The sequence below is a fragment of the Xiphophorus hellerii genome, chromosome 3 (genome assembly GCF_003331165.1).
Source record: "Xiphophorus hellerii strain 12219 chromosome 3, Xiphophorus_hellerii-4.1, whole genome shotgun sequence".
Lineage (NCBI taxonomy): Eukaryota > Metazoa > Chordata > Actinopteri > Cyprinodontiformes > Poeciliidae > Xiphophorus > Xiphophorus hellerii.
Window position 1 is genome coordinate 24,239,605 of NC_045674.1, and position 27,650 is coordinate 24,267,254.

The 27,650-nt window shown below is 43.3% G+C and overlaps 1 protein-coding gene across 4 annotated transcripts; it reads left to right on the forward strand.

Annotated features, from left to right (window-relative positions):
* On the forward strand, positions 1-25,653 carry mtcl3 (MTCL family member 3). 4 transcript variants are annotated; one of them, XM_032558841.1, is made up of 12 exons: positions 6-2,227; positions 3,205-4,101; positions 4,265-4,489; positions 4,932-5,090; positions 6,137-6,208; positions 6,712-7,031; positions 7,194-7,353; positions 7,467-7,536; positions 8,137-8,683; positions 8,752-8,881; positions 8,983-9,310; positions 13,297-13,409. In XM_032558841.1, the coding sequence occupies exons 2-11, from the start codon at positions 3,328-3,330 to the stop codon at positions 9,091-9,093; spliced, it is 2,568 nt and encodes an 855-aa protein (XP_032414732.1). In that variant the 5' UTR covers positions 6-2,227; positions 3,205-3,327; the 3' UTR covers positions 9,094-9,310; positions 13,297-13,409. The 4 variants fall into 4 exon arrangements, with proteins under 4 accessions (XP_032414733.1, XP_032414732.1, XP_032414731.1 ...); XM_032558842.1 differs by lacking the exons at positions 8,983-9,310; positions 13,297-13,409 and having other exon boundaries at positions 1-2,227; positions 8,137-8,441; positions 8,513-8,683; positions 8,752-8,866; XM_032558840.1 differs by lacking the exons at positions 6-2,227; positions 3,205-4,101; positions 4,265-4,489; ... (6 more) ...; positions 8,752-8,881; positions 8,983-9,310 and adding exons at positions 11,196-12,586; positions 18,021-18,323; positions 19,258-19,803; ... (2 more) ...; positions 24,338-24,374; positions 24,456-24,564 and having other exon boundaries at positions 13,297-13,464.
* The last annotated feature ends 1,997 nt before the right edge of the window (positions 25,654-27,650 follow it).

The window sequence follows — 27,650 nt, forward strand, 5'->3', positions numbered from 1 at the left end:
TGAAAGAAAAAAAAAGAAAACACCAAAATACACTGGCAATACTGTGTGCTGCCAGTTTGGTATTTATTTTCTTAAAATACATTTCAAGTTTGAATTTAGCTTTTGTTCAGAAATATTACCATGCTACTCCTCCTGAGATGGTTTTGAATAACAAAGACATCTTAAAGCTCTTAAATATGCTGTATCGTGTACATCATATCATTTCCAAATATCCCCGTAACACAGAGTATTTGAGTTTAGTAAGTGAGAAAAATCTGCTTGATCAGTTAAGAAGTCTCACTCACTTCCCTTTTTGGCAATTGTGTGAAAGCAAGTTATGTGGGGAAGAACAGCAAACCTTTCTACACAAATAGACACAGTGCATTATGGGGAGGAAGGAATGACAGATACACTGTCTGAATACGGTTTACTTGAAAATAAAAATCCACTCAGAGTCGGTCCTACTACGTTAACAGTGAACACAGAGCAAGTTGAACAACTGTCGAGAACTGAGCTGCATCAGATTAGATCTCTGCAAAGACACCATTTCTCACTGTTGTAGTTTCTCACCTGCTAAACAGCAGTCAGGCTAAAACAAACACTGTTCATGAATCCATTCTCATGCCATGAGTCAACATGATCATCTCTGATTATGCTACGTATAGGGCAGGCTAGTAGACAAAGGCCTCCGTGATGCAGACATCTGTCCCTGAAAATGATTGAATGGCCGCGGTTTAAATGTGGGGGATGTGGCCAATGTGCATGGCAGTGAAAAGGGAGAGCAAGACCCCGAGCATCTGTCGTCCTATTCAAAGAAAACGGATCTTCATCCTTACCCAAGATCTTGCTTATTGGTCCTGCAACATTCCCCCCCCCCCAACCCCCTGCTAATTAAACTGAGATTACAAGAGAGAAAGAGAGCAGCCTGACTTTTTCACAGATCAGGACAGAGTGTTTCCACAATCTGCAGAGACAGAAGCTAAATGGACTACACGTCAGTACGGGGCCAAGTGGTGTGGCCTCACTGAAGCCTTGACAGGAGTTAAAATCCAAGCTGTAAAACATTCGGGGCAGAGCAAATCCCAGCTGCAGACTTTGTTTCACTCACACACACGAAGCAGTGAATCGTGCGTTCAACAACAAGCCAGCAACCAAGAGTAGTAGGCCTACCTATCAACCATGAGTAATGTGGCAAACTCTTACTGTTCTGTACTGTTGCGATTATCCCGACTCAGACAGTCAGGACACACCAATCAATAAAAGTGACGGACTCTGGTCTGTTTCCACACGCAATACAGCTGTTTTTGTGACATTTGCTGCGTGTAGCAACACTAAACAAGGCTTTATTTCTTTGTTGACTCTTTGACACGGAGTCATTTTGTGCACTCTGAGATTCCAAGAGGAAACGTAAGGTTGACCGGTGGTTTGCAAAAGTATTTATGCTACCTGAAATGTTTGCACGTTTTTCACATTGCAACCATAGACTCGGTGTGTTTTGGAGGGAATTTCATCTGGAAGTGAAATATAAAGAGTAAGGAAAACGATCCGTGTGTTTCTAAATCACTCACAATTGAAATTTAAAACGTGGCTATGCATTCAACCCCCTTTACTTTGATACCCCTAAATATTACCCAGTGAAGCCAAATATAGTCAGAAATGACCTAATTACTAATTATTAGACACCAGTTGTGCGCAATCTCAGTATAAATACAACTGTTTGGAAAGTCTTTAGTGACGTCACCTGCAGCTGTAATTGCAGTGGTTCGGAAATCATTTCCCAGAATTATGACTAATCAACTACACAAGACAGATGTATTTTCTCAACGTGCTCAGTACTTTTATTTCTTTATTTTTGTAAATATTCTGGCCTTCCCCCTCTCCAGCTTCCACCCAGAGCCTCATTAAGCTAAACGTCCTGCAGTTGGGAAAATGTCAGAACTCCATGTGTTCAACGTCAGTGCGCATCTCACAGTAACAGTCCGCCGGTTCGGAGCAGCGAACGCTCGCGTCCAATCAGGATGGGACAGACACGGAGGACAGCAGGACCCGTAATGTCCCGTCTCTCCTTCCAATGAGAGCAGCCGGCCGCCTGCGCCTCCATCCCCGGCCGCGGCCCTCCCAGTGATGATGTAATGTCATGAATATTGAACCAGGTTGGCTGGAGCTCGGGAGGCGCTCCAGTCAGCATCTCCTCTCTCCTCTCCATCGCCACTACCTGCCCGAGATTCGATAAAGCGGAACAGAAAAGGTAAGAAATTGATTCCCGGATGACTATTTTCAGAATTAAAGGTTTTGTTTGTTTTGTTTTTGTTTTTAAAAAGAAAAGAAAATCGAAGAAAACACACAGGTTTTGCATGAATTAGGCAGCAGTAACCGGGATGAAGGACAACGTTGGACTGTTGTCCATATTGTTTTCTGTAGCTGCTGTCAGGCCGGCAACGTGGCTGGTTTGCTGTTGCTTCTCCAAGTATGTGGAACGGAGTTGCGCTATTTCTTTATTCAGACTCATGTAATGTCGCTCGGTTGATCTGCGCTGAATCAATGGATGAAACAGAAGCTCTTCATTATTAGAGCTTTCAAATCCCCCCCCCCCCCCCCCTCACACACACACACACACAAAAAAACTAAATAAATCATGTTCGCAATGAAATAGACTAAAAACAAAAAAAGATATTTGTTTTCCCATCAAGTGGCCACTTCTGCTTATCTGCTCCTCCATCCATTCACAGTCGGCTTACTGAGTCATCCGGCATGTAGGATGTGGCGGATAAAATAATGGCTGACAGGAAGCAGCTCCACTCTGATGAGTTGGTGCTTCTTGTCCAGCGTCGAGCTGCTTTGTTTGCCGTCGAATCCGATCGGAGCCGTTTCACTGACATCAGCGCTCTGGTGTCAGGGAAATGGCAGCGAGGTTTAATTGGCTGTCTGCCGCCTCAGGTCAGTGACATTACATCTCCCTCTCTCTGCCCGCTCATTGGGCGCATCTGACGCAAACGTCTAATTACCCGAGCCGCAGCTGATCTCACACAAAAGGCAGGAATCAAACGGGGACCCAAAAGGGCTGACTGCATAATCATTGGTGATCACATTGATCCCCCCGCCCCTCCGTCGTTTGCTGGCAACTTTCCACTGACAAGAGCCCAACCTTATTACCTTCGATTGGGTTCATGGGGAACCATTGTTCTTCTTCTTCTTCTTCTTTCCCTAATTCATTGTTTTCCACAGGGCAAGACAAAGAAACTTGGGAGATATTGGTGGACCTGTAGAGCGATCTCTACAGATTCTCATTAATCTGGACACAGATGGAGAGGGTGGGTCCTCCTGAGAATGAACTGATCCTCTGACACCATGATGAACCCATCCTCTGCCGACTCCTTTCGGCAGCCAGACAATAGCAGCCGGAAGCAGGCGCGTTCGTCGTCTCCGGCCGGCGTCAAGGAAACTGGATCTAAAACTGCGCAGAAGGGCAGCGGCTCGGCTAAGCCCGTCACACCAAAGCAAGCGGCAGCAGGTGGAGCAGGAGGGGGAGGAGGCAGAGGTAGTCGAGGTCACTCTCCCGTTTCCACAGGCAGGGAGCGGCAGGCCGGAAGCGCTCCTCCCAGCAGAGGCGCGGCCGCTGTCCAGTCTGCTGGTGCTGAAAGCCCGACACCGAGCAGGCCCGCGGCGGCGCAGGCTACAGAAGACTCCGCCCGCCCTACCGCCGCCGCCGGCGACGCCTCCTCACCCTCCAGAGCCGATTCGAGCCGCGTTGTCTCCGACCAGCCGTGCGCATCCAAGTCCCCGAAACTGAGGAGCAAAACCCCGAGAGGCACAGAGTCCGCCTCAGCTGGAGGCGGCAGCAGCAGCAGCAGCAACAATAACAAGAGCTCTAAAAGCATTGTGGGATGCGGACCCGGTTTCTGGAAAGAGGGATGCTTGCAGTCCGAGCTGATACAGTTTCACTTGAATAAAAGCCTGGGGAAGAAAGGAGCCAAGATGCAGGCGAAGTCCGCATCTCCGCCAGCGTCGGAGCCTGAGCCGGAGCTGTCCCCCGAGCCCGCCGCTCCACAGCCGGCTACACAGCCCGACGAGAGGCTGCAAGACGAAATCGAGAGGCTGGAGGACGAAAATGAAGATTTAAAGGTACATATAGTTAAGATGCACACACACACGAGCCGCAGCATCAGCTACACCTGTTGTATTTGCATGCATGCTGCATGGGCATCACCGCGCTAGCACTGGCTTATTTTCTATATGTGGGGGCCTTGTCATTTTTATTTGCTGGATGTAATTCGCTGTTTTCTAGACCGAGATTGAGGAGATGCGGGGAGAGATGGATGAGATGCGGGACACTTTCTATGAAGAGGACGCCTGTCAGCTGCAGGACATGCGCAGAGAGTTGGAGAGGGCCAACAAAAACTGTCGCATCCTCCAATACCGGCTGAAGAAGGCCGAGAGGAAGAGGCTGAGGTTTAATGACGGTGGCCAAGTGGATGGAGAGCTCCTCAGAAGTCTGGAGCAAGACCTGAAGGTAAGTCCGTGGTGCCTGTAATCTGCCCTTATGTATGAAAAACAGCTTTTTGCCCTTAAACTTATACTGTTTATTCATATTTTTTGCCAAGTTACACCTGTTTAATGTGACAGATCAACACAAAATAGTGTGCTATTGTAAAGATTGCGGACTGATTTTCACAATTGGTTACAAATTAAACCTTGCAAAGAATCACATGTTTTGTATTAAGCAGCTTTGTTGAGTCACTTCTGGCTACATTAACATTTTGGACTCAGATGTATCGAAGCAGAGTCCTAAACCAGCGCTATCGACCGTGGTCATCAGGGCCCAGTGTCCTGCATGTTTCATTGATTCCCTGCTGTCACACACCACCGGACTTAAATAAACGACCGTTAGCCTGGCGTTTACGAATACATTCACAAGGCACTGTGTTTTCGTCCTTCTTGGCCTCTTCCTGCAGGTGGCAAAGGATGTGTCAGTGCGCCTGCACCACGAACTGGAGAATGTCGAGGAGAAGAGGACAAGGACGGAGGAGGAGAACGAGAAGCTGAGGCAGCAGCTGATAGAAGTGGAGGTCACCAAACAGGCCCTGCACAATGAGCTGGAGAAAGCCAAAGAGGTGAGAAAGAAAGTCAAGGCCACGCGTTTGTTCGTTTTTCTACTTCAGCGGGTCGGTCGGTGATGCGGAGGAAAATTAAACTTGATCAAAATCGATTTGGATGGCAACGGAGTGGGAATGGGGAAAGACAGTGTGTAACAGTAAAAAAAAATTTATAAATAAAAAGCAGATAAAGGGTGCAATTTCAAGTATGATACACAAAAGTGACAAGGCAGGATGCAGTGAAGGTGGCTAGAAAGAAATGTTTCATACTGTAATAAGCAACTGTAGAGTCCTGAAACTATGTTAGGAATAGGTATGTTGATTTTATTGGTCAAGGATTTATTTCATTTAGCATTTGGTTGAACCATTCATTTAGAATGAATGGTTTAATTATGAATATGTACTATTTACAAATATATATAGTACATATTTATGGCTAACTAAAACTACTTAATTTTTAAAACTTATTTCATAGATTTCTGTGGAAATAATCCCTCCTGAAGAGCGACAAAATGCATAATGGGAGTTGAAAGTTCATGACCCGTGATTTTGTACTGTAAAGAGAGAACTACACACACTGTGCGCTCGAATCATGGATTTTGTTTAATAAAGTTGGACAAAGGCGAAAATCTATATGCGTGTTTAAGTTCTTTTTAAGGGTGAAACACAACCTTTCACTGGTTTATGGGACTGAATTATGTTTTCAAGGATTTTCAGTAAAGCACAAAACCAAAAATGCATAAAATACGTCAAACTTAAGTAGCATCGCCTGCTTGTTTGTGCATTTTTCTTTTCCAGAAGAACTCCTCTCACTTAATTGTAACAGAACACATTTTTTGACCCCGTAAATTGTTCTTGGGGATGTTTTTGATTGTGTGCTTCAGAAACCGAAAATAAAATCTGAGCAGCCTGATTTATATTGTAAAATTTTGCCTAGCGATAGGAGGTATTAATTAGGGAGAGTTTTTTTTTCTGTAAATAAACTTGGTATTGTAAAAATCTGGATTAAATCACCACTTTCAGTTTGAAAACAATATGATATAATTGCCATTGCTTCTGTGTAGCTCTCCCTGAAAAGAAAAGGAAGTAAGGACGCACAGAGAACTGAGAAAAAGATGCCGCAGACGCCCGCTGAGGTGAGTCATGTCTTGTGTTTACTCAACCACTGAGTACTAAACCTCCATGGATATTTTATAGTAAGGTCTAAATTGCACAATTCCCAGACAATTAGTAATCCCATATAAGGTGTTTCACATTTTGTTCCACTGAATCTGTTGTATTCACATTTAACGTGACCAACAAAACAGCATGGTGTAATTGTTCCGCAACAAGAAGAAGGAAGTATTATTTTTAAAAGCTTTTTCCAAATAAAATCAAGTGTGCTGTGCATTTGTATTTTGACCCTGAGTCAACTTTTTCTAGAATCACCAAGTGTTTGGGGTTGTCCGCCTGGAAAGTGAACCTGTAACACTTTCTTATGCCTTTTTCCATCCATCTTTCTGAAAACTCCCCGTCTCTGCTGCAGAAAATAATCCCATAACATCACATTGACTTTACTGTAATGAAAATTATAGGTGCTTAAGACAAAAAGAAGTCATAGAAGCCAGAGCAAGTAAAAAGCAACATTACCTTGGTGCAGGAAGAAAATGAGGACCTGAGGTGCCAGCTAGCCTTCATCAAGGAGGAAGCCGTCTTAATGAGAAAAAAGATGGCGAAGATCGACAAAGAGAAGGATCGTCTGGAGCAGGAGCTGCAGAAGTACCGCTCCTTCTACGGGGACGTGGACAGCCCGCTGCCCAAAGGCGAGGCCGGGGGGCCTCCCACCACCCGGGAGTCTGAACTGAAGCTCCGCTTACGCCTGGTGGAGGAAGAGGCAAACATCCTGGGGAGGAAGATTGTGGAGCTGGAGGTGGAGAACAGAGGACTGAAGGCTGAACTGGATGACATGAGAGAGGACAGGTACCCTCATTTCAATCAACACTTTAGATGTTAAAAATGCCATGGGAATTTGAAAAGTGAAGAATTTTATTTGATATTTGAAACTTTGTCCTTTTGATTTTTTTATTTTTTTTTTTAAATAAAGCCAGCACACCTAAACTTATATTTACCTGTATTTTTCAGTCTGGCAGCAGCAGGAGGAAATGGCACTGGCGGCGGTGGCCAGCAGAGCAGGGAGCAAGGCGAGGCTTTGTCTGAACTAAGGCAGCAGCTGCAGCTGGTGGAGGATGAGGCAGAACTCCTCCGCAGGAACTTAGCTGATGTAGAAGAAGAAAACAAAAAGGTTTGTTGGGCAGATTGGTGCTGCCAACTGGTGCTGTTTTACACCAATTAAATCCCAAACCTTCTGCTGTTTCACCAGCCACCTCACCAAAGATTGCATTTACATTTCCTCAGGTAACAAATGAGCTCAATAAGCTCAAATACAAGGCTGGGTCCCATGAGGCCGGATCAAGACATGGAGGAGGTTTGTTTTCTTTTCTAAATGAAAACTACGTTGCACGGCATAAAAATGTTTTCACTTGAAAGTAGGGCTGGGCAATATGGTTGAAAAGCATGTCATGACACAAGCATTTCACATCAGGTGCCGATAATTATTGATTTGTTTTAAAAATATGAATTACTGCCAAACTGGTGACGTGACCTTTCCTGTTTTAGCCACAATTTCTTCTGGAGCTATTGTACTAATTTTCACCTGAAACTGCTGCTGTGCAAGTTATTCAACAGGTTGTTGCTAGGTAACCAAAGAGGGAGTGAGTTAGTTGATGCCACTCTTTGCTTAGCTGACTTTGAGAAGTTGAGCAGCTAAAGCCTTTCTTCTGCTTACATCCCCCATAATTCTGTTCTGCGAAATTGTTTAACATAATATCCGATGTACTTTCTATTGATATCGATCTCGTGTCTATCACCATATATGTTGCTATCGATTTATTGCCCAGCCCTACTTGAGAGATCACTTCATTGCTATTTACCGGTGTAGCAGTAGGAACGATCCCATATGTCTTCCAATGGCATCATTGAATTATGCTAATGCTTGAAGTTCATTCTCACCTTGACTCGCCTTCAGGTGGGGGTGATCAGGCTAAACTGGAGGCGCTCCAGGAGGAGCTGAAAGCGGCACGCCTGCAGATCAATGAACTGAGCGGCAAAGTCATGCAGCTCCAGTACGAAAACCGCGTGCTGCTCTCCAACATGCAGCGCTACGACCTGGCCTCCCACCTGGGCATCCGCGGCAGCCCTCGGGACAGCGACGCGGAGAGCGACGGGGGCCGGGACGACGACACCCCATCGACCTCCGCCGCTTCCCCTCGCCTCCTCCCGCCGCACCGCAAGCGCGAGGGCCCCGTCGGCGGAGAGAGCGACTCCGACGAGGTGAGAAACCTCCGCTGCCTCACCCCGACGCGCTCCCTTTACTCGCCAGTAGATAGCCGTTTTTTATCCAGAAGCCTGCGGGACCGGCAGCAGATGATAGATATCCGCATCGAGGCCGAGAGGCTGGGCCGGACCATCGACAGGCTCATCGCTGACACCAGCACTATCATCGCCGAGGCCCGAGTGTACGTAACTAATGGGGAGCTGTTTGCCCGGCTGGATGAGGATGAAGAAGGTGGCAGGTAATAAAGAAATCACTAGATTGCATTGTGAAAGCCCTGGATTCAGCTTTTCCACGTCTGCTTTGCAGGATTAGAGAGCATGAGCTGCTGTATCGAATCAATGCCCAGATGAAAGCTTTTAGGAAAGAGCTACAGACCTTCATAGACCGTCTGGATGTCCCCAAGCAGGACGACAAACAGCCAGAAGAACCGCTGTCTGTAAGCCACCGCAGACGAACGCCATCTCTGTTGTTTCCTTGTAGAGTTTTCTCATTCTGATCACCTGCAATCCTGCTCTTCACCCCTTCACATCCACCCAGATGTTTCAACCCATTATTTTGCTCATCCTCATCCTCGTTCTGTTTTCCTCACTCTCTTATGCCACCATTTTCAAACTGGTATTTCTTTTCACCCTGTTCTTTGTTCTGTAAAGCACACGCTCGAGATCTCACAGTTTTCTTTTTCATTTTGCTTGCTACATTACTCATTCAGTTTAAGTTCTGTTCTGCTACGTTCGACGCATTGCATAAGGTCACTAAAGGTACAGGACAGTTCCACTTCCCAACTACGACTCCAATCATCCGTCTACTGCGAAGGCTTGCCGCACCCTGGACGCAGCATAGCTTAGGAGTGATGCTGGAGAGTTAGGTGAGTGCTGTCGCATATGATTTCACTTTCAAGCACACACTGAAAAACTCGAGCCCATGGTGTTTAACGCAAGCTCTGGGATTGTTGCAAGAAAGGAAAAAAAAAGAATCTGTTTACCAAACTGTGAACAGCTTGAAACCACAGTGTGTAGACTGTACTCGGTTTATTTTTATGTAGTTCATCCACTGGGGGGTTTTGAATGGGTCAACGAAACAACAGTTTCTGAGATTTTCCCAACTCGTCTGACATTTGCTGTACATCTGGGTGCGGACAGAGCTATGAGGGAACGGTGCATGTTGAGGTTTGAGTTATAGCAGCAGTGGTGCGTTGCAGTGAAAATGCATCCAGTAACTCCAGTTCATGCCCACAATAACAGTGACAGTTATTGTCAGTGCTACATTTGTAAGGCCCAGGTTTCCTGAAAGCTCCTCTGTGCTGAGTCAGTCAGCTGATGTATGATGTGTAACTCATCGTCTTTTGGTCGTCTTTTGTAACACAGTAGGTTCAAAACACAAACATACAGACAGACCACACAATTTGTGGGGTCTTTGTGTATTTGTCATTCTTTGTAATGTTCTGCCTAATGTTTCCCTCTGTAAAAAGGTTTTTAAAAATGGCTCTCTTCTTACCACTCTTCCATAAAGGTCATATTTGTGGAGTCCTCTGAAGTCTTCACAGAACAGTTTTATCCAATTTCACACTCCCTATCAATTAATTCAGTGACTTCTGACAGCGACTGGTTACACCAAACTTTAATTCAGGATATCATCAGATTAAAGGAGGCTGAATAAAAATGGATGCCACACTTTTTTTTGTTATTGTTTTACAATTGCAGAACCATGTATCGCTTTCTTTCAACGTCCCAATCATGTGGCACTTTTCATTTGGCTTATCACATGAGATCCAAATGTAATGCAATTAACCATGGTTGTATTTTGACAAAATGCAAATAGAGAAAAAGAAAAAAAAATCTATAATTTTGTAAGTCACTGTGCGTGTCTTGAAAGATTCCCTGTGCCGAGTCACTTAGCGGCTGACCTTATGTAGAAGAAATTGTCTATTGGTCATTTACAAAAAAAAAAGACAAATATGTCGGCATTGTGTGCAGATTTTTTCTGTTTTTTCTTTGATTATTCTATGCATCATTCTCTTTTTGCATCACGTTATGGTATTTGTCCATATCTTCAGGGTCACTAAACCTGATGCCCCTTGATATCATTTTCGTTTTTTGTGCTTGGTGCATTAAAAAAAAAAAAAAAAAAAAAAAAAATACATTTTTCCATTCTCATTCTCTAAAAGCTATGCATTTTGTTATAAGAGTACAAGTTCATCATTACAAAAGCTTTCAGCCCTCCACATAGTCAGAGAGCCTGGCGTTTTACCTATTTGGATTGTGGGTTTTTGCAGCAATAGACTCTTTAAAAATAGCCACGGGTGGGGTCTGCAGACCCAGCACAAAAATGTGCAGATGGGGGGACTTGTCTGGCCACCAGGATGGGAGGTGGACTCGGTCCGCTTCTTTTATCCCACCGGTGGGATGTTGCACGTCACACACTGTCTTAGGGCCAGCTGTGGGAGGAAGAGGAGGAGAGACACGAGTAGGAGGGAGAAAGGAAGAGAGGAAGGGGAATTTTATTTCAGTTAATGAAAGCATCATTTTAACTGCAGGCATTCCCCTCTCTGCAGTTGTTTTTAACAGTGCTGTTGCGTCCCGGCCCAGACCACGTTCAAGTGCTTCAGCTGTCCGAAACGTAGCGGGGCAATTGGTGGCTGTTTTTAAATAAGGACGACCACTTCCACATCCCAGAGCCTTGCAGGACGCACGGTAAGGCTGCAAGTAACGTGTGCTTCGTACGAGTGAAGACTTTAGACCGCGAACTTTAAAGGCAGCTAAAGTTCTGTTGCTTACGAGTTTACGACTCGGATAAGGTGACGGTTATGAACGAATGAATGTCGTTTTCATGTAGAGTTGTGTGTCTATCTGCTCTCTAGATTAATGAACGCCCACCCGTCTTTGCTCTCCTCGTGACAGTCAGCCTCCTCTCAGACTTTCAGCTAACAGCAGAAACAAACCCGCGTTGTTTACAGCGACGCTAGAGATAATTTGCTGCGCAAAAGTAGCAGCTTGTTAAACGCTTCCCCTTCTTGGCACTCAAAATGGGTCGTTTGCGGCCTCTTAAAAAGAACCGACGGGCCACATTTGGCCGTCGAAGTTGCCGCGGACGCGGTGCTGGAATTGACTCGTTACCATGGCTACGGCGCAAGGTGGCGACGTAATTAAAAGTCTCCGGTGTTGATTAACGGGCTCTTCTTCTTCCGCTGTCGCCTCTAGGCGTCGTTCAGCCTCGGAGAGAGAGAGAGAGAGAAAAAAACTCCTGGTTACAGAGGGGTAAAAATACTCTCCGCTGCTCTTACATCAGAAGCACTCCGTGGTATTTTTGGGAGCTTCTCCTTTTTGCCTCGGAGTGTTTACCGGGCGCCTGTCGCTCGTTCTTGGCTAGAACGCGCAAGAGAAAAGCAGCGCAGGTGGACAACCGAGAGCGGGTCTGTAAAGGACAAGGACTGAGTGAAAGTGGGGGACCACAATGGGATCTTGACCTCATCTTTGTGAAGACATGGAGACGGCTGAAGCATCCCGTCCCGTCCAGTGTGTCCCTGCGACGGTGACCAGGGGTGAAGCTGTGCGCCCGAGGCGGGATTTGGCCGGGTGTGGATAACTGCTAAAAGTTACTACAGTTGATGTTGATGAAGGAGTCAGTGAACTGATCAAAACTTTTCAGAGCAGAAATGGCTGCTTACAACATCGTTTGGTGACTTTCCATTGCTTATTTGAGTGTTATACGTGCATGCATTTGAGAGATGTGGAGCGCCTTAATGAACGGCGCAGGGCTGCAGGGAGGCGGCGGCGGCGGGGGCTACGTGCAGTCCCAGGGGTGGGAGTTTGTGCCTCGCTCCAGGATTGAGAAGGCTGACAGGGGCCGGGGCAAAAACCGCAGCCCGCTAAGGAGGATCTCCTCCCCGCCCACCGTTTTCAGCCACATCCAGGAGCCCCCGATCGGCGCTTCGCAAACTGCAGGAGAGGGAGGGGCAGGGACCCAGCAGCTCGAGGTCCTCAGGGGACAAATGTGGCCGGGCCCCGAACCCCAGCAGCAGCAGCAAATGCAGCACATACGGCTTAAAAAGAAACTAGAGGATCTGAAAAAGCGACACGTTCAGGATAAAGAAGAATGGATGCGAGAGAAGGAGTCCTTATTGAGACAAGTTGCTGACATCCAAGTAATAGACTAAAAGCAATAATTTATTCAGCATGTCTGTACCAATATTTACCAAGGAGTTGTTTTTTTAAGTATGGCTCCCCACTCAAGGCACCTCTCTAAAAAAAAAGCTTTGCCACAAGCTTTTCTATTTCCTATTGCTCATTAAAAGTCCAGTCAGTGGCAAATAGGCATGCGGTGGTGCTAACAGTAGCAACTGAGGAGAGCAAATTGGCTTTTACAAGCATATGATATCCAACCAACATAAAAAGCAGTTTTATAGTCTTTGAAACATCATAGTCCTGCATTTGACCATCGCTGGATAAAAATCTAAAACGCGTCATCTGATCAAACCTGAACTGGGTTTTTTTTGTTCATGAACGGAAGTCAACTAAAAATTTATCAATTGGTTCGTAATATGCGGAAAAACCTTTATTCTATTTGTGCTCTCAAAAGGAGCACTTTCAATGTTTTATCATAAGGTTTACATTAAATCAAAAAGTGAAGCATCAAAACATCAAACTAAATGTTTTAGATAAGTATTAGAATCTATATATATATACTATATATATATATATACACACACGACACTAAAGGACTTGCTCAGAGTCACGTCCACACAAGAACCTCCACTTCCTGGTCTTTTGGAGCGTCAAATTCAGAATTTTAGAAGGTCAAACATGTGATCCACGTTTAACAAAAAAGCGGGATGCCGTCTGTGTATCAACTCAGGGTGGGGAGAACAGGAGGATTCTGCTGGACCTGAAGACGGTTCTGGAGGAGGTGCAGGCCGAGGTGAAGAAAGAGGAGGAGAAGAGGAGCGAGCTCCAGCTGCAGTACACCAGAGACAGATGCGCCTGGGAGCTTGAGAAAGCTGAGCTCAAATGCAGGATTGCACAGGTGAGAGATGACCGGCCACGATAATCAGACTGTAGATTGTGTTATGCACATTCAGTTCTCTGCATGCTCAAAGTGTTTGAACATCTGCACGTACACACGCGTCTCTGCACAGCAATATTTCATGTGTAGATTTTCAGCTACATGTGTGGCTGGTTGGCCATTTCATCTAGTAATCCAAGTGGAATTGCCAAGTCAGTATGCTACGGCCTCTATCCAAGTTTAGACAAAAGGTTTTCATTCCTGGGACATACTCTGTTAAACCCTGCTTAGAAAGACATTGATACTTTTAGCAGCTAGCCCTAAGGAAGATATATACTAGCCTACTTAGGTGGACAGCTACTGGCAGAAATACTGAGGGTTTAAGGGTTTGCATGTCAAAGAAAAGCCAAATACGCTTCTCTTGAAAAAGTGCTTTTTTTCTCTTCAAGGTACTGCAGCTTTAGGGATTTAGCTCCTTTACAGATAGGATCAGAAATGGGATTTATTTGACTGCTTCAAGTCCAAAACTGATTGGACTTTTCAGCCATTAGACAAAGAAAAACAAACTTTTAAGCCAACAAATTCTCATTTATTAATTTGTATATTTAGACTGCTTCGCTGTACTTGTTGTATACTTTCTCTATATTATCTGTCAGTGGAGCCTGGTGTGATTTGTATCAAAGACTTGAAACGGATTTATTCCTCACACAGATTCCCCCTTTCTTTGAATCTAGAACCAGAAAGAAAAAGTTGAGAATAGTGGTTCAATAATCCTGTTGGCTCGTCGTGTGAAACCATTGATGATGAGATAACAGATAATATTCTAGCGTTGCTAGAACACATAGAAAATCACGATCCTCATCTATGTTTGTGTTGTTTTGTGTTAGAAACCGCTCACATCTAGCTTTTATTCTTAAGATTCTGTAAATAGAGCATGAAAATGTGACTTGGAGTGTGGCCAGGCAGAGCAGGATTAGTCCCATTGTAAGACTTGTTTTGTCTGGATGCCATGTCCAACCACAGATGACACTTTCGCCTGCATATGTACTAAGTGATAAGCTGAGTCTTTTTATGAGGTTTAGAAAACAACGCCAGGAATTTGAAGTTATACTCAAGACAACTATAAATTTACACAAGTAGACTTTACAGCTCGTCTTAAAGATTTTGTAGATGGGCACAGAGAAATGAAACAACATCCAGCTTGATCCAACCTGACTAGTGAAGAATGAAAGACTTGATTGTTTTACAATTGGCGACCACACTATCCATAAAAAGTTAGTTGCTCTTAAAGAGACAGATATAAAGATTTCTACAATATTTCAGGACTGTTCTGTGGTTAATTCAGGTTGTGAGAGAGAGCAAAACTTTAAGCAGACAACGGAAAGGCTGAACAGTATACAGCAAAGTTAGTCTATTTTTATTTTCTATACACCACTGTATAAAATAGAAAAAAATTTTTTTGAATGCTGTTCTGATACCTTCTTAAGTTCTTAGGTACAATTATTAAAGAGAAATCAGAATAATGAAAAAATTAAATAAGCCAGCTTGAAAAAAGACTTTAAAAAAATGGAGATCACAAACTGGCTACAGACATCTGATGGGTGAATCTCAAATATTGTATCATATATTTTCATCGTCCAACGCTCCAGACGAAAATAGATCATTTTTAAAAATCTTTTCTGATCAACTTACTTTGAGATGTTTTTGATTTGTCGATGGAAAAACACAAAAAATACTTCATAAAGTAAACAACCACATTCAAAACATACTACTTATATAGTTACTTTCAATTGACAGATGAACAGTTGAAGAACCTGTCATTTTTCACGTTTGTCATTTTTCATGTTGGTGTTACTGCACCAGTAAAGCTGAGAGTCTATATTTAGCTTCTGTGGAGGGAAAAGTGCAGGTGTTAAACAGCTAACGTGCTAGGGGCAGTTTGAGTGTTAACACTAATTGTCATCCAGAATAGTACCGAGTTATGAAGTAATAGAGGAAAATTGTAGTGGGTTTCGCTGAAGTGCAGCCCTTTAGTCCAATCATCTGAGTCATGCAGACAAGGCAGGCTGAATTGAGCTCCTTTGAATAATTTTCTCTAATGATGCCGTTTGCATTCTGGCCAGCTAGTGCTGCTCGCTTTTATTCCTTTTTTTTTTTTTTCAATTCGACTTCGGATAAGTGTCGGAAAGTTTAGGAACACCAGATTCACTTAAAGTGAAACGTTTTAAGTGTTTGTTATCCAAGCTCTTACAGGAATGGCATCTGGACAATGTCACAATGAAACGTCTAGGAGTTAAATATCACATTATCACTTAAATTAGCCAACGCTGTTTACCCTCACGTATGCGGCCTGAATTTGAATGCGTTGATTCCCTTTTGGACACGTCCAGCACCAAATACCAAGAAAGCATCCAAGCTCTCTGGCTTCAGCTCAGGCCCAGTATTTCCAGGCATGTTTCTCCATGTGACTCTGATTTATGAATACTGCTGGCAGCTAGGATACATCTCATTCCGCCTTAGCAGTCAGCTCCCCTTCCTCTCTTTACCTCGGCATCCCCCCTCCCACCTCCTCTCAGAATGTGACATTGTACAGGGCTGGGTGTCCGCTATTAATAGTAGGTCACCCTGGTGACACAGTTACCTTTATAAACCCTGTGGCACTCAGAGGAGCCCAGGCTGGCTTTGAGTGTGCAGAGGTTGCTCTCTAAACTGACTCAGTGTAAAGTGTTGATGTGTAAATACCTGAGCGTCTCTCCAGGAGCTTTGTCGGGATTTTCACAATCTGTTCCCTGGACATCTTTAGTGGACGAACCAACTTTCCTGTTCCAGTCATTTAAAACCGAGATTGTTTCTTTAATGCGAGTCCAAGCATCTTGTTTTTGCATCTCGAGCCATGTTTACATTCGAAAGTTTATATAGATTGCGGACAGCAACCGTCATCGTCCGTCTCTAATTGCGGAGGCCTCTGAGAAAAGCCGCGAGCAGACAGAAGATGTTGACTTGTTTTTCTACACCATAATTTCTTGACCCCAGGCCACAGTCAGAAATAGCAGCATGGAGAAAGGCTTTGGTCGGTGTCTGTGGCGGAACACAGAAATAACACGCTCCGGCAGGCGCGTACGCAAAAGCTGCGTCCACGCTCACTCGCACAGAGGGAACACATCAACGTACAGAGGCGTTGTCTTGGGAATTCTTCCAGTTCCGATCCCAACATTTTTCCAATTTTTTTAAACTAGCAGCAATACTTCATACATACCACAGAATGCACAAAGCGTGCACTGAAATACACAATCATTTCAGGTCTTCAAAATAGTATATTGGCTTGTTTACATAATTCTATGTAAAATTCATTCCAAGCATTAGTTTAAGTGCAGATAGTTTTTCATAGAGTGCCCTACAAAAGTATTCACACTCCTTGTACCTTTCCACATTTTTTTACGTTAAAAATCACAAACCACAATGTTTTTGGGGTTGTTTTTTTTTTAATTGCATAATAGACTAACACAGTGGTGATAGCACATAGTTGTAAAGTTGTAAACCGGGAAAGTAAGGACTAATTTTTTGTTTTTTTCAACAAATAAAAATGTGAAAAGTATGAAATCTGTCTGTCTCTGGCTAGACAGCTAGCTATCTATCGAGCTAGCTTGCTAGCTAGCTACCTACAGTATATGTCCTGTTAAGAAGAATAGACAAAACTGTTTACTGTCTAACACTGCAATGTTTGTAGATTTGCATTTTAGTTGCCGAGAATGTAGTTTTTAACAATATTGACTCGAGAGGAGCTGAACAAAATACGCTTAATAAGTGCTTTCTTTTTTGCTAAAAAAAAAGACTGTGAAAGCCATCTATCATTTTCCTTTTATGTTATAATAATATACTATTTCATCATGATTTAACATAAAATTCTAACAAAATATACATTTTTAGTAGTAACACATGTAACTTATGTAATAATATGGCATGTTTCCCACTTGACAGGACTTTATTTTACTCTAAGACCAAAGATTTCAGGGAAAAATCCCAGGTTGTTTAAAAACATGTAAAATCTCTCTAACCTAACCAATTAAACAGTTTACAGTTTAATAGAGTGGTGCATCAGCAGCAATAAAAAGTTTGGTCCTCATTTGCACACAGAGATCATCTGTATGTCACAAATCGTTGTTTTTCTTGAAAGCTTAAATTGGGTCACATCTGCAGACGTATGCTGCCCTGCCTCAATCTACCATTTCCTGCCCTGTATCCTGTGCTGAAGCACCATAGAAAATAAACTTGAACTTTGCATCTCTGAACCATCTGTGCGAGTTCTAACAGGATACACTCGGTGTTCAATCTGTCTCCTTCTTCCCTCCTGTAAACCCACTCACACTCGTCCCTGCGGTACATTATTTCTCCACTTTCTCCACCTTCGCTTCCTGCCGCTCCTTCATTCCTCCAATTCCACCTTCAACAAATTCTCCCACCACTGTCCCTACATGCCTTATCATCTGGCTCTCATTTTTTGGTCCCCAACTGTAATATCCCATTATTCTCTATTCTGTTTCTACCTTTTTTTTTTCCTTGCCATCCTGCTCTCCAAGCTGGAAGCTAGAGAAGCCAGAGGGTTAGGGAGCGGAGGCCTCCAGTCGCCTGCGAGTCTCGGATCGGTGACGTCACAGAGTCCCCGCGAATCGAACAGCGAGACCTCGACGCTCCGCCGGGAGAGGGAAGAGCAGCGGAGGATCCTGGCCGACACGCACTCTACAGCCATGGACCTGCGCTGTCGTCTGGATCACAACGAGAGGGACTGGCTAAGAGAGAAGGCCGAGCTGCTAGAAAGGTTCGATGTGGAGAGGAGAGAGTGGGAGTGCCAGCTGAAGGACATGCAGAAGAAAATAGAAGAGGTGAGATGCTCTGACAGTACGCTTGTAAGATGGTTAACTAATGTAAGACAAGAGCATGAAGAAAAATGCTCTAAAGTCCTGATTTACATTTATAAAGAGTTCTATTTAATCAATGCATTTTAAACTTTCCGTCAGTCTTGAAGATGTTTCTATGCCTTGAGAGGCCTGCATTTTGTAACAATACTCCTACTCGTCCTGTTCAACATCAGCCCTGTCAAAACCATTTTTGATCAGTGACACTGCAGCGATTAAAGAGCGGAAAGAGACAACGGAGTGAACAGTTGTTATTTCCTTTTATCTGTGAAGAGAGATTGAAGCTATCTACAGCTTGGGTTTACATAACATAGCCTTTAACTTTAAAGTCTTTTAAAATGATTTTCATTTTTCTTGCACAACTATAGCTCTGACTGTGAGCAGCGGATTCATCATGTTAGCTAAACATAAATCATCTCGACTCCCAGTATTTGACTATAAATCTGTTGTCTTTATAGAAACCAGAAGATGACACTTTGATAACTAGGAAGCTGAAAATACATTGAGTAATTAGACTCAGTCATCAGTCTGTTCATCATCACATATCCACAAAGATTTATATGTTTATAAGGTTAAATGCAACCTCGTTGAGGAAGTTCAGCTTGTGTAGGTTGGCACAGAAAGAAATTTAGACCTAATTTCCCTAAAATCTCTCATATTTGCTGCATTTTTACTGTATTATTTGTAACTTTTTGCAGCATAAAGTAGGATTTTTTGTAGGCATGCACAGAAATAAAAAAAAAACATCTACCAATGTCGATATCTGATAATATTATTGTTATGGTCAAATACAGATAAATTATATGTGTATGTATATATAAGGCTCATAATACCAACGTTGGTGCCGATATGTATGCATCCCTAATTTTTTATCATCTATTTTTCTCTTTTGTGTTTCCAGCTGTGCTGCGAGGTGAGATCCAGTCGAGGGGGTCCGGCCCTGGACAGCATGAAGCAGGACGACGACGCGGTGCACCGACTCAGCATGCGCTCCACCAGCACGCGCTCCACCAGCACGGGCTCCAGCCTGCTCAGCGACAACTCCCGGTCGGACCTGCTCAGTAGCAGCACTCCGTCAGAACCAACCAGAAACCCACCTTCACCCGGATTAGGTTTGAACAGAAACATCAGCGCAGACGGCGACAGCCCGTGTGGATTTAACGTGGATGTGCGGTTCAGTCAGAGCGATCCCTTACAACCCGAGCTTCTGGTTGAAACTAGATCCAGAGAAACCTGGAAGCAAGACTCATTGGGTGATAATAAGAAAGCTGGAGGTACCCCAGAGCTGGAGGCTTTTTACTGTGGCGCGCCGGATAGTGGGATGCCACAGGAATACGTTTCCATAGGGAGTGATAAAGGTCTCCAAGGAATTCCTCCGGAGAGTCCTCTCTGGGCCAGACTGAGTTATGGGAGTGACAAGAAGAAGAATACGACTGCTCTCAATGCTGTGAGTGTTTGAAGCTGATTTTCAACATGTGTTTGTTGATATCAGGACACTATTTGTGTAGTATTTATTACTTCTCAATTACAAAACGTTAATCTTGTCTCACTCTCTTTCTGTTTGTTGTGTCTTTCTTTCTCAGGCTCTAAAGGAAATAGCCCGCGTTAGCGAGGAGCTTTGTAGCTACCAAGACGAGATCAGGAAAAAGAGCGGAGATAAGAGGTGAAGTCCTTTTTGCAACCATCGTGATAACCAGAATCTGACGAGGCTGACATAACACGCACAATTAATACCATACGTGCCTCACTGTTGGAGAAAGGCAAATTTTATGTAGATTTCAATAAGTCCACGACTTGTACTTGAAACCAGATGTTTGGACAAAAAAAGACACTTTTTTTCACTTGACAATAAATCAAACTAAACTAGGACAGCCAGAATTGCTTTTTTTCTTTCTTTAAAATTTTAAGTGTACCGTATCTGAAATTTGACGCGCACCTATTTATCTCGCTTTATTGTGGCATTTAGCAAAACAAATAATCTCTCAACTGACCTAAAACAGGAAATATTTAGTCTGATTTAATTTTTGACTGAGGAAAAAGAAGATATGTGTCATTTTTTTACTGCATAGTGTATGTTAATATTTAGTTTCAATTGTTGGGATTTCTCAGGTTTGAATTATAAGGAAAAGTGAAAATAGAATGATTTTCTTTTTCTTTTTTTACCAAACTATTTGCTGTTTCATTGCCTAAATGCTGCATGTGTCTATTCGTCCTTCTTTTAGTTTTTTCCTTAATTAGTAAATCAAGTAAATTCATAGTGAAGACTTGTATTTGTACTTTAAAAATGCACCAAAATGCTTAGGCTGAGTCTGGAAAAGAATGGAATCTGCACATGGAAAACTTGAATTCTTGCTTGTAAAGAAGTGAAATTAAACAATGCCATAATGGTGGGTTAACGTTGTTTCCTAATTTCTTCTAGGAACCAATCCGAATCCTTGTGTCCATCTGAGGGATGTGAAAAAAGCTTTCTGCAGGTAGAAGAGGCTCCTTGCGACCTTAGCCAGATCTACGATGACCTCCGGGCTCTGCAGCGAGAAAACTGGATCACGTTGTCACCAGAAAGCACCTGGAGAGCCAACAAAAGTTCAAGCGACACCTGGATGACAAACACCTCTGATCAATATCGCTACAGAGACGCAGAGACAAGTCCTGAAGAATCCTCTGACATGGAGACGGCGGCTCCACCCATTCCTCCTCGTACTTCCTCCTGGAACCTAAACTCCTCTAATCCAGACACAGAACTGCACATCCCAGAGTCCCCTATGGCAACAATGAGGAAGTGCCATAGTCCCTCTGTTCTGTTGGACAGAAAGTGTAACAGCCCATCCATTGTCAGGAAGTTTGAGGCCATGCTTCAGGAAAATGAGGGAAAAGTCTTTAAAGACGGCATGCTAACATCCTGCTCTATACCTTCCAACTCCATCTGCAACACGGGCTGCTGCCACAATCGCTGGTCCTGTGACGCCAGCAAGTTAACCCACAATAAACAGTTGGCGTACGGGACCGTCCAGAAAAGCTTCTCCGAGGTCAACATATTGACCGCTGGGAAAGATCTGTGCCCAGAGAAAAACTCTGACGTTGGAAAGGTCCAAGTGTTTCCAGTTATCCAGGAATTCCCTGTGGATTCGGTCTCACAAGGAATCCAGTCTCTTAGTCCCAGCCTCCAGGGCTCCAGAAGAAACCTGATGCTGGAGCGAAAAACAGCCGAGTTCAACAGAACTTTGTTTCAGGCTGAGATGGGCCGGGGCGTGGATGTACAAGAGACCTGTTTTGAGGCATGCCAACCAGTGTTTGGAACATCAAGCCACATATTACCAGCCAAGGACGCTACAACTCCATCCATGTGCTCTGATGTTTCCACTGACATCACAGATTCATATTTTAAAGCGTCACCGCCACCCTCTATCTCAACTTCTACCAAACAGAACACTGAATCGGAGCCAGTGCAGATGAGGTGCGCTTCCAAAGAAACACCTTCCGTCCTCTCACTGGAAGAGCCACATCCTGGATTCAAGGAGGCTCCAAAACCCTCCCAGAGTGAGGTGAAGCACAAACTGCAAAAAACAGGCAGCTTCTCCAGGAAATCCCAACAAAGAGCAACCCACGAGCCTCCTTCGTCTGTGATCACCCAGCCAGATGAATCTGTGGAGAGTTCCAACTCTAACAGGGAAAATCCCCACGAAACAAAACCTCAGCCGGCCAGAGGCAGCGTCTCCCCGCTTCAGCCGTCTGTCGAGAGCAAGAAAAGACATGTGGCGCAGCCAAGACAGAGGTCAGACTCTCCTCACCAGCCCGAGTCCTCCAGACCCGTCCCTCGCATCATGAACGAACATCCGTGGAAGCCTCTCACCCTCGCTGCGTACCCTCGACCAGAGGGTTCCAGATCCAACTACGGCGCCGTGGAAAGGATTCTGAAAAACTACGAGAGCGCCGCACGAGCGCAGCAGAACGAGATGGTTTCCAACCCCACAGAACTGGACATGCTGGACATGGACCCTCTGCCTTTAAGTCCCACTCTGAGACACATGCACACATTACCCACTGCACAGGTCAGCCTCCACAGCGTCAATGAGGTGCAGCTGAAAGTGCAGGTGAGTCAAGTCTTGCCCGTCCTTAGCTGCACAGTTCAGTGTTCAGGTATTTCAGTTTGTAGATTAAAACTAAAACATGAAATCATGCATAACATTATGTCCACCTGCCAAATAGTGTGTTGCCACTGGGCTTCAACTTATTATTTTAGTAATCGAGTGTTTGATCAACTATTTTGTTGTTTAATCGATTAATCAGATTATAAAAATCGGTACATTCTGCAGATTTTTCATTTAAAACTTTTTTATACATTGGAAATACATTAAACGATGCAAATAAACAAATAATTCAATTCCGCTTTCATATGAAAAGGAACATTTTATTGCCTAAAAATGCAATAACGTGGAATTCCTTTAGCATCAGATTGATCATCTGCAGGAGACAAAATACTTCTAACATGTGAAAAGCTCAGGTCTTTCTACTTGACTTACCAATACCAGGTAGAGCTAATCTGTTACGTTTTTGAATTAACCAATTAATTGGATTGCAAAATATCCTTAATATGAGATTTATTTAACAGAATTTGAACCAGATGAAACTGAAACTGCCACTTGAGGAGTTCTGGCAAGAACATATTTACAGATGAGGAAAGTATTTTTTTAAATCATAAATGCAAAATGTAATTTTTTTTTTGTACCATTTAAAATTAATTAATGCTCTGATTAGGTTCTTTCAACAAATGGCCTTTTTTGAGACTGCATACTCCAGTTAACAATTAATCGACTACTAAATTAGTTGATTATTTCAATAATCAATGAGTCACGGTTAATCGTTCCAGCCTTAGCTGCCACTTCCCCTTTTTGTAGCCGTAACAGCCCTGACCCATCAAGGCATGAACTCCACCAGACCCCTGAAGGTGTGCTGCGGTCTCCAGCACCAACTTGCCAGCAGCTGATTCTGTCCTGTAAAATGCGACCATACAACTCAGAGATGGGATCTTTGAAATGAAAACCTCTATTACTAAATATTTATTTGTAAATATTTACTTCTACTTCAGAGAAGAAAACACACACACAAAAAAAAATCGATTAAAATTGGAAATCGGATTTGATATGGAAAAAGTTTTAGATTTTAATTTAAGACATATCGCCCAGCTCTGGCATGGAAGAACACAAGTCTTTCCGAGCAACCTTCCTGTCAGTAGTCATAACGTTATGCCTGATCACTGTTCAGTGAGACTATGTCCTCAAAGCTTGCTGTGTCAGTGGACATGGAGGATCTTGCGCATTGCTTTCTGTTCCAACACTTTGTTAAACAGTAAGTAATTGCCCTCGACAGAGGCCGGCTCTTGTGGGAATGTTGTTTATTTCTGGTATGTGCTAAGAGATAAAAGCAGGCCAGAGCCTCCATTATAATCTGGGCTTCTGGGCCACTCCATTGCCGAAAGGCTCCTGAGGAGCTGACAGTGAAACGTAGAACCAGAGAGGGGACCGGCAGCCTGCACCAGCCTGATGTTGGATTCTAAGTCCTTCCAGAAGGCCCCGGTGATTTCTGGCCGTTGTGCGGTAATTACTGAAGTATCTGCAAGAAGCCGGCTGACTAACTGGCCTTGGCAGACCACAAAAATGAGAATGCTGAAGTAATTACGTTGCTTTAAAGTCATGCTAATCTTAAAGATGTTGTGGGAGTCATTATGAGGGCAGCTTCGAGAACCTCATGAAAAGAATGAAATAGGGAGGACCACATTAGTCGAACTGTCAGAGATTAAACGTTGGTGATTCAGAAGAGTTGGCGAAGGGAAGAAGTGCCTCACATGTCAGCTATCTTGACTTCAAATGTTTTTTTTCCCTCTTAGGGATGAAATCAATCAGAGCTACTAGTGTGACCTTTACACAGGAGCATGCCCATGTGTTTAGAGTTCCTGTTTGAAATATGCCCGTTATTTTCCCCAGGCTCAAGAAGACAACCGCTGGAACACGTGAAACGATGTTAAGTAACTGAGTGCGTCAGCTTGGATGCAGACGGAACAGCGGGATAATCCTAAATGTTAACTCTGCTGCCTCTCTACAGGAAGATGAAGAGTCCTCGGTCACGCCTCCCTCCGTCCACAAGAACTTTTCGAGGCCCGCCCGTCCTGCCAACCGTCGCCTCCCGTCCAGATGGGCCAGCCGCTCCCCCACGTCGTCCTCCTCTCCCTCATCCTCTCCGTGCACCACGCCCGTCGTCCCTGCTTCCTTTCCTCTCCAGAAACACTCTTCCTCCTTCACTTACACACACAGCTTTCACCTAGAGACCGTCATCATTTGAAACTCCACGTTGTTGTGTTTCGAACCAGCCAGAAGCCTTCGCTGACAATCTCCGAAGATTTTAATCCTTTCTCTTTTTTTCTCTTGTACACACCAAATCAATACGAAGGACAGAAAATTTTTTCCGAATGTATTCATCGACAAACTGTGTTTGTGGGGTCTTGTGAAACATACCTGAGCGAGGAAGGCGAATAACTCCAAACGGCTACAAGTACTATCATTATGGCCCAAGCTAACCTGCCTGGCGCGACGGACAGCATCTGAATGAATATTCTGCTCAGGTCTGGATTCCAGCGTTGACCACTAGCGTAGCTTTACAGATCTACTAATAGCAGCTTTACAGTCATTTTTCTCTGATACAGACTGGATTTGCAACCTGAAAAAAAAGACTAGTTTCAATTAAAATGTATGCTATATGCATCACTACGTTAAGCTCAAACATGGAGAGATGGAGCAAAGATTTCTCTCTGCATGGCTTCCCTACCATAAAGTACCCTGCAGCACATGACTGGACTGTACCTTGACTGTGACCAGAATATTTTGTTTTTCATTGAAGTTTGACTTTATGTTTATTATTGTGAAGCAAAAAAAAACAAACAAAACATATTTACTTTTAGTAAGAGCTGCATAAAAATTGACTTTTTTTAATATGTACCAAAGGCTGGTTTCTTGTGCATTTTTTTGATTTTTAAGTGCATTGTTTGGAATAAAATTTCTTTTTTTTTTTGCCATAGCTAACATTTTTTTAAGGTTTGTGTGTAAACTGTATTTACAAGTCAGATTTTTTTGCATAACACATGCTCCTAAAAAGACATAGCAAAGCCTTTTTTTTTACTCTGAATAACTAAATGCTCATCTTTGAGGATGTTACTCTGCTCAGTAGTGTTTTTTTATGGCTGAAAGGTGGTGAAACACGATGCCTTTGCTCTTGGTTTTGTATAATAAACAATATTCCAAAAATGCCTCAGCTTGACGTTTTTCACATTTCGTCATGTTAAAACCACAAAACATGAATGTACTTTATCTGTGATTTTAAGCAGAAGACTGAAATAAAGTAGGGCCTAGCTGGGAACTTGAAAAAAAACTGATTTGTGGTTTTCACTTTAAGAAAAAAAAAAAAAAAAAAGATCTGAGAAGTGTGGCTTGAGTGAACATTTGTAATCCCACCTTTCAGTGCAGTGACAGCTGCAGATATTTGGAGTCATCTAGAAACTGAAATGTCTGCCTACATAAAAGCTTGTGGTTGCAATTTGGAGGAAGTTGAAGGAGTTCGGGATGCTTGGAGAAGATGCTGAGTTGCTATGTAATGTTTTGTAGTTCTACCTAAAAGTGTAATAATCAATAGCCTGAGATTTAATTATTAATGTCACTTGAGGTCTACGTACTATGCTGACAGCAGAGGTGCACTGCTCCCTCACTCCTAAACTTTGCAACTTTCACATAAATATTCCCGTTAAACTCAGATGATTTGTATGCAACACTGCAGTCGACAAACTGAAGCACCAGAACCAAACTGTCTGGCTTCCTTTGCTCTTTTACCAACTTGCAGATGTCTTCGGTGACACCCTGATCTGCTCCTCTAAGTAATATCTGCACAGTGATGAAAGGAACTAAAATATGGAAGAAAAAAAAAACCCTACCATTTTTAAACCAGCATATGATTTGATAAATCATCACTTGGCTTTCTTTATTACATTTTTCCAGGACTGATGAGAAATTTAAAGAGACACGCTGCCCTGAGTGGGACAGACACCCACCGCGCCCCTCACTCTGAAACCTGGCACCCTTTGCTGATGGAAATAGCAGGTGTGGCAGTGTTGTGGAGCCAGAAATCTTACCCCTCTCACGATAGATATATAAATATTTTCATTCTCTCCTGAAGCTCGCCGGAGCTCCGCGCCGAATGTCTCATCCTGCTTTTCTGTGTCAAGGTTGTGAAAGAGGGTTAATTCCCAGTAAAGACCTGTGCTGGTGTCTGAAGGTCTCCAGATGGTGCGACCATTATATAACCAGTGCTGACTGCCTGCAGGCTGAAGCTGCTTAAAATCACAGCACTGGAAAGAATTTCTGCAGCGATCTGCGTTTGATCAGCCCAGCAGAGTGACAGCAGTGGCTTATTTTCTAGACACAAAGCGTGGAAGCAAACGCTACCGCAGGATCATTTTGCTGTTGGAATAATAACCGCGTCTCTATTCCTGTTTTTAATCTGTGGGGTCAGCAGTGTTCGTCCAGCTGATCACAATCATACCGGTGACAGTAAAAGTACAGATTTCATTTTTCCAAGATGGCTTGGTAGCGCCGCGATATGCATCCTGCCAGTTGGACAGTGTTTTTGCTCTAAACTAGAACCTTGTGGATCATAGTTTATTTTGAAAAATCCTTATACATTAACCAGACACTTCTTTTTTAGGTGCAACCTAAAGTACATTTTTTGTCTTTAGAGCTACCTTAATTAATGACATAAATTCAACAAGGTGGAAATGTTTTTTATATATATATAGATATTTGCCTATAATGAGAATAGTACATCACTGCTGCAGCAATTTTAATCTGCACATCCACAATGCGAGTCTTCTGTTCCACTATCTTGGAGATGCTCTGTTTTTTTTTATTATTACTTAAATATTTATTTGATTTTTAAAGATTATCAAACGCAACATATATGATGATCATGAATTCACATAATCATATAAATAATTACTGTAAACTTCACAAAAACTATACTTCCTTTATAAAAAATAACATTCATACAAGCCTGTATTATTCTTGTTGGTCATTTAATTTGACTATCAATAATTCAAAAGATGCAGTCTCAATCATGAATTGATCCATTCCCTATACTCAGGCCTGTCTTGGCTTTTCTGGCTACTAAGCTGCAGCGAAACCAGTCTAAAGGAAATGCATGTTCAAAGATGCTCTGTTGAAACGAGACCTTCTTGCAGCAAGGTAACAGTCCCAC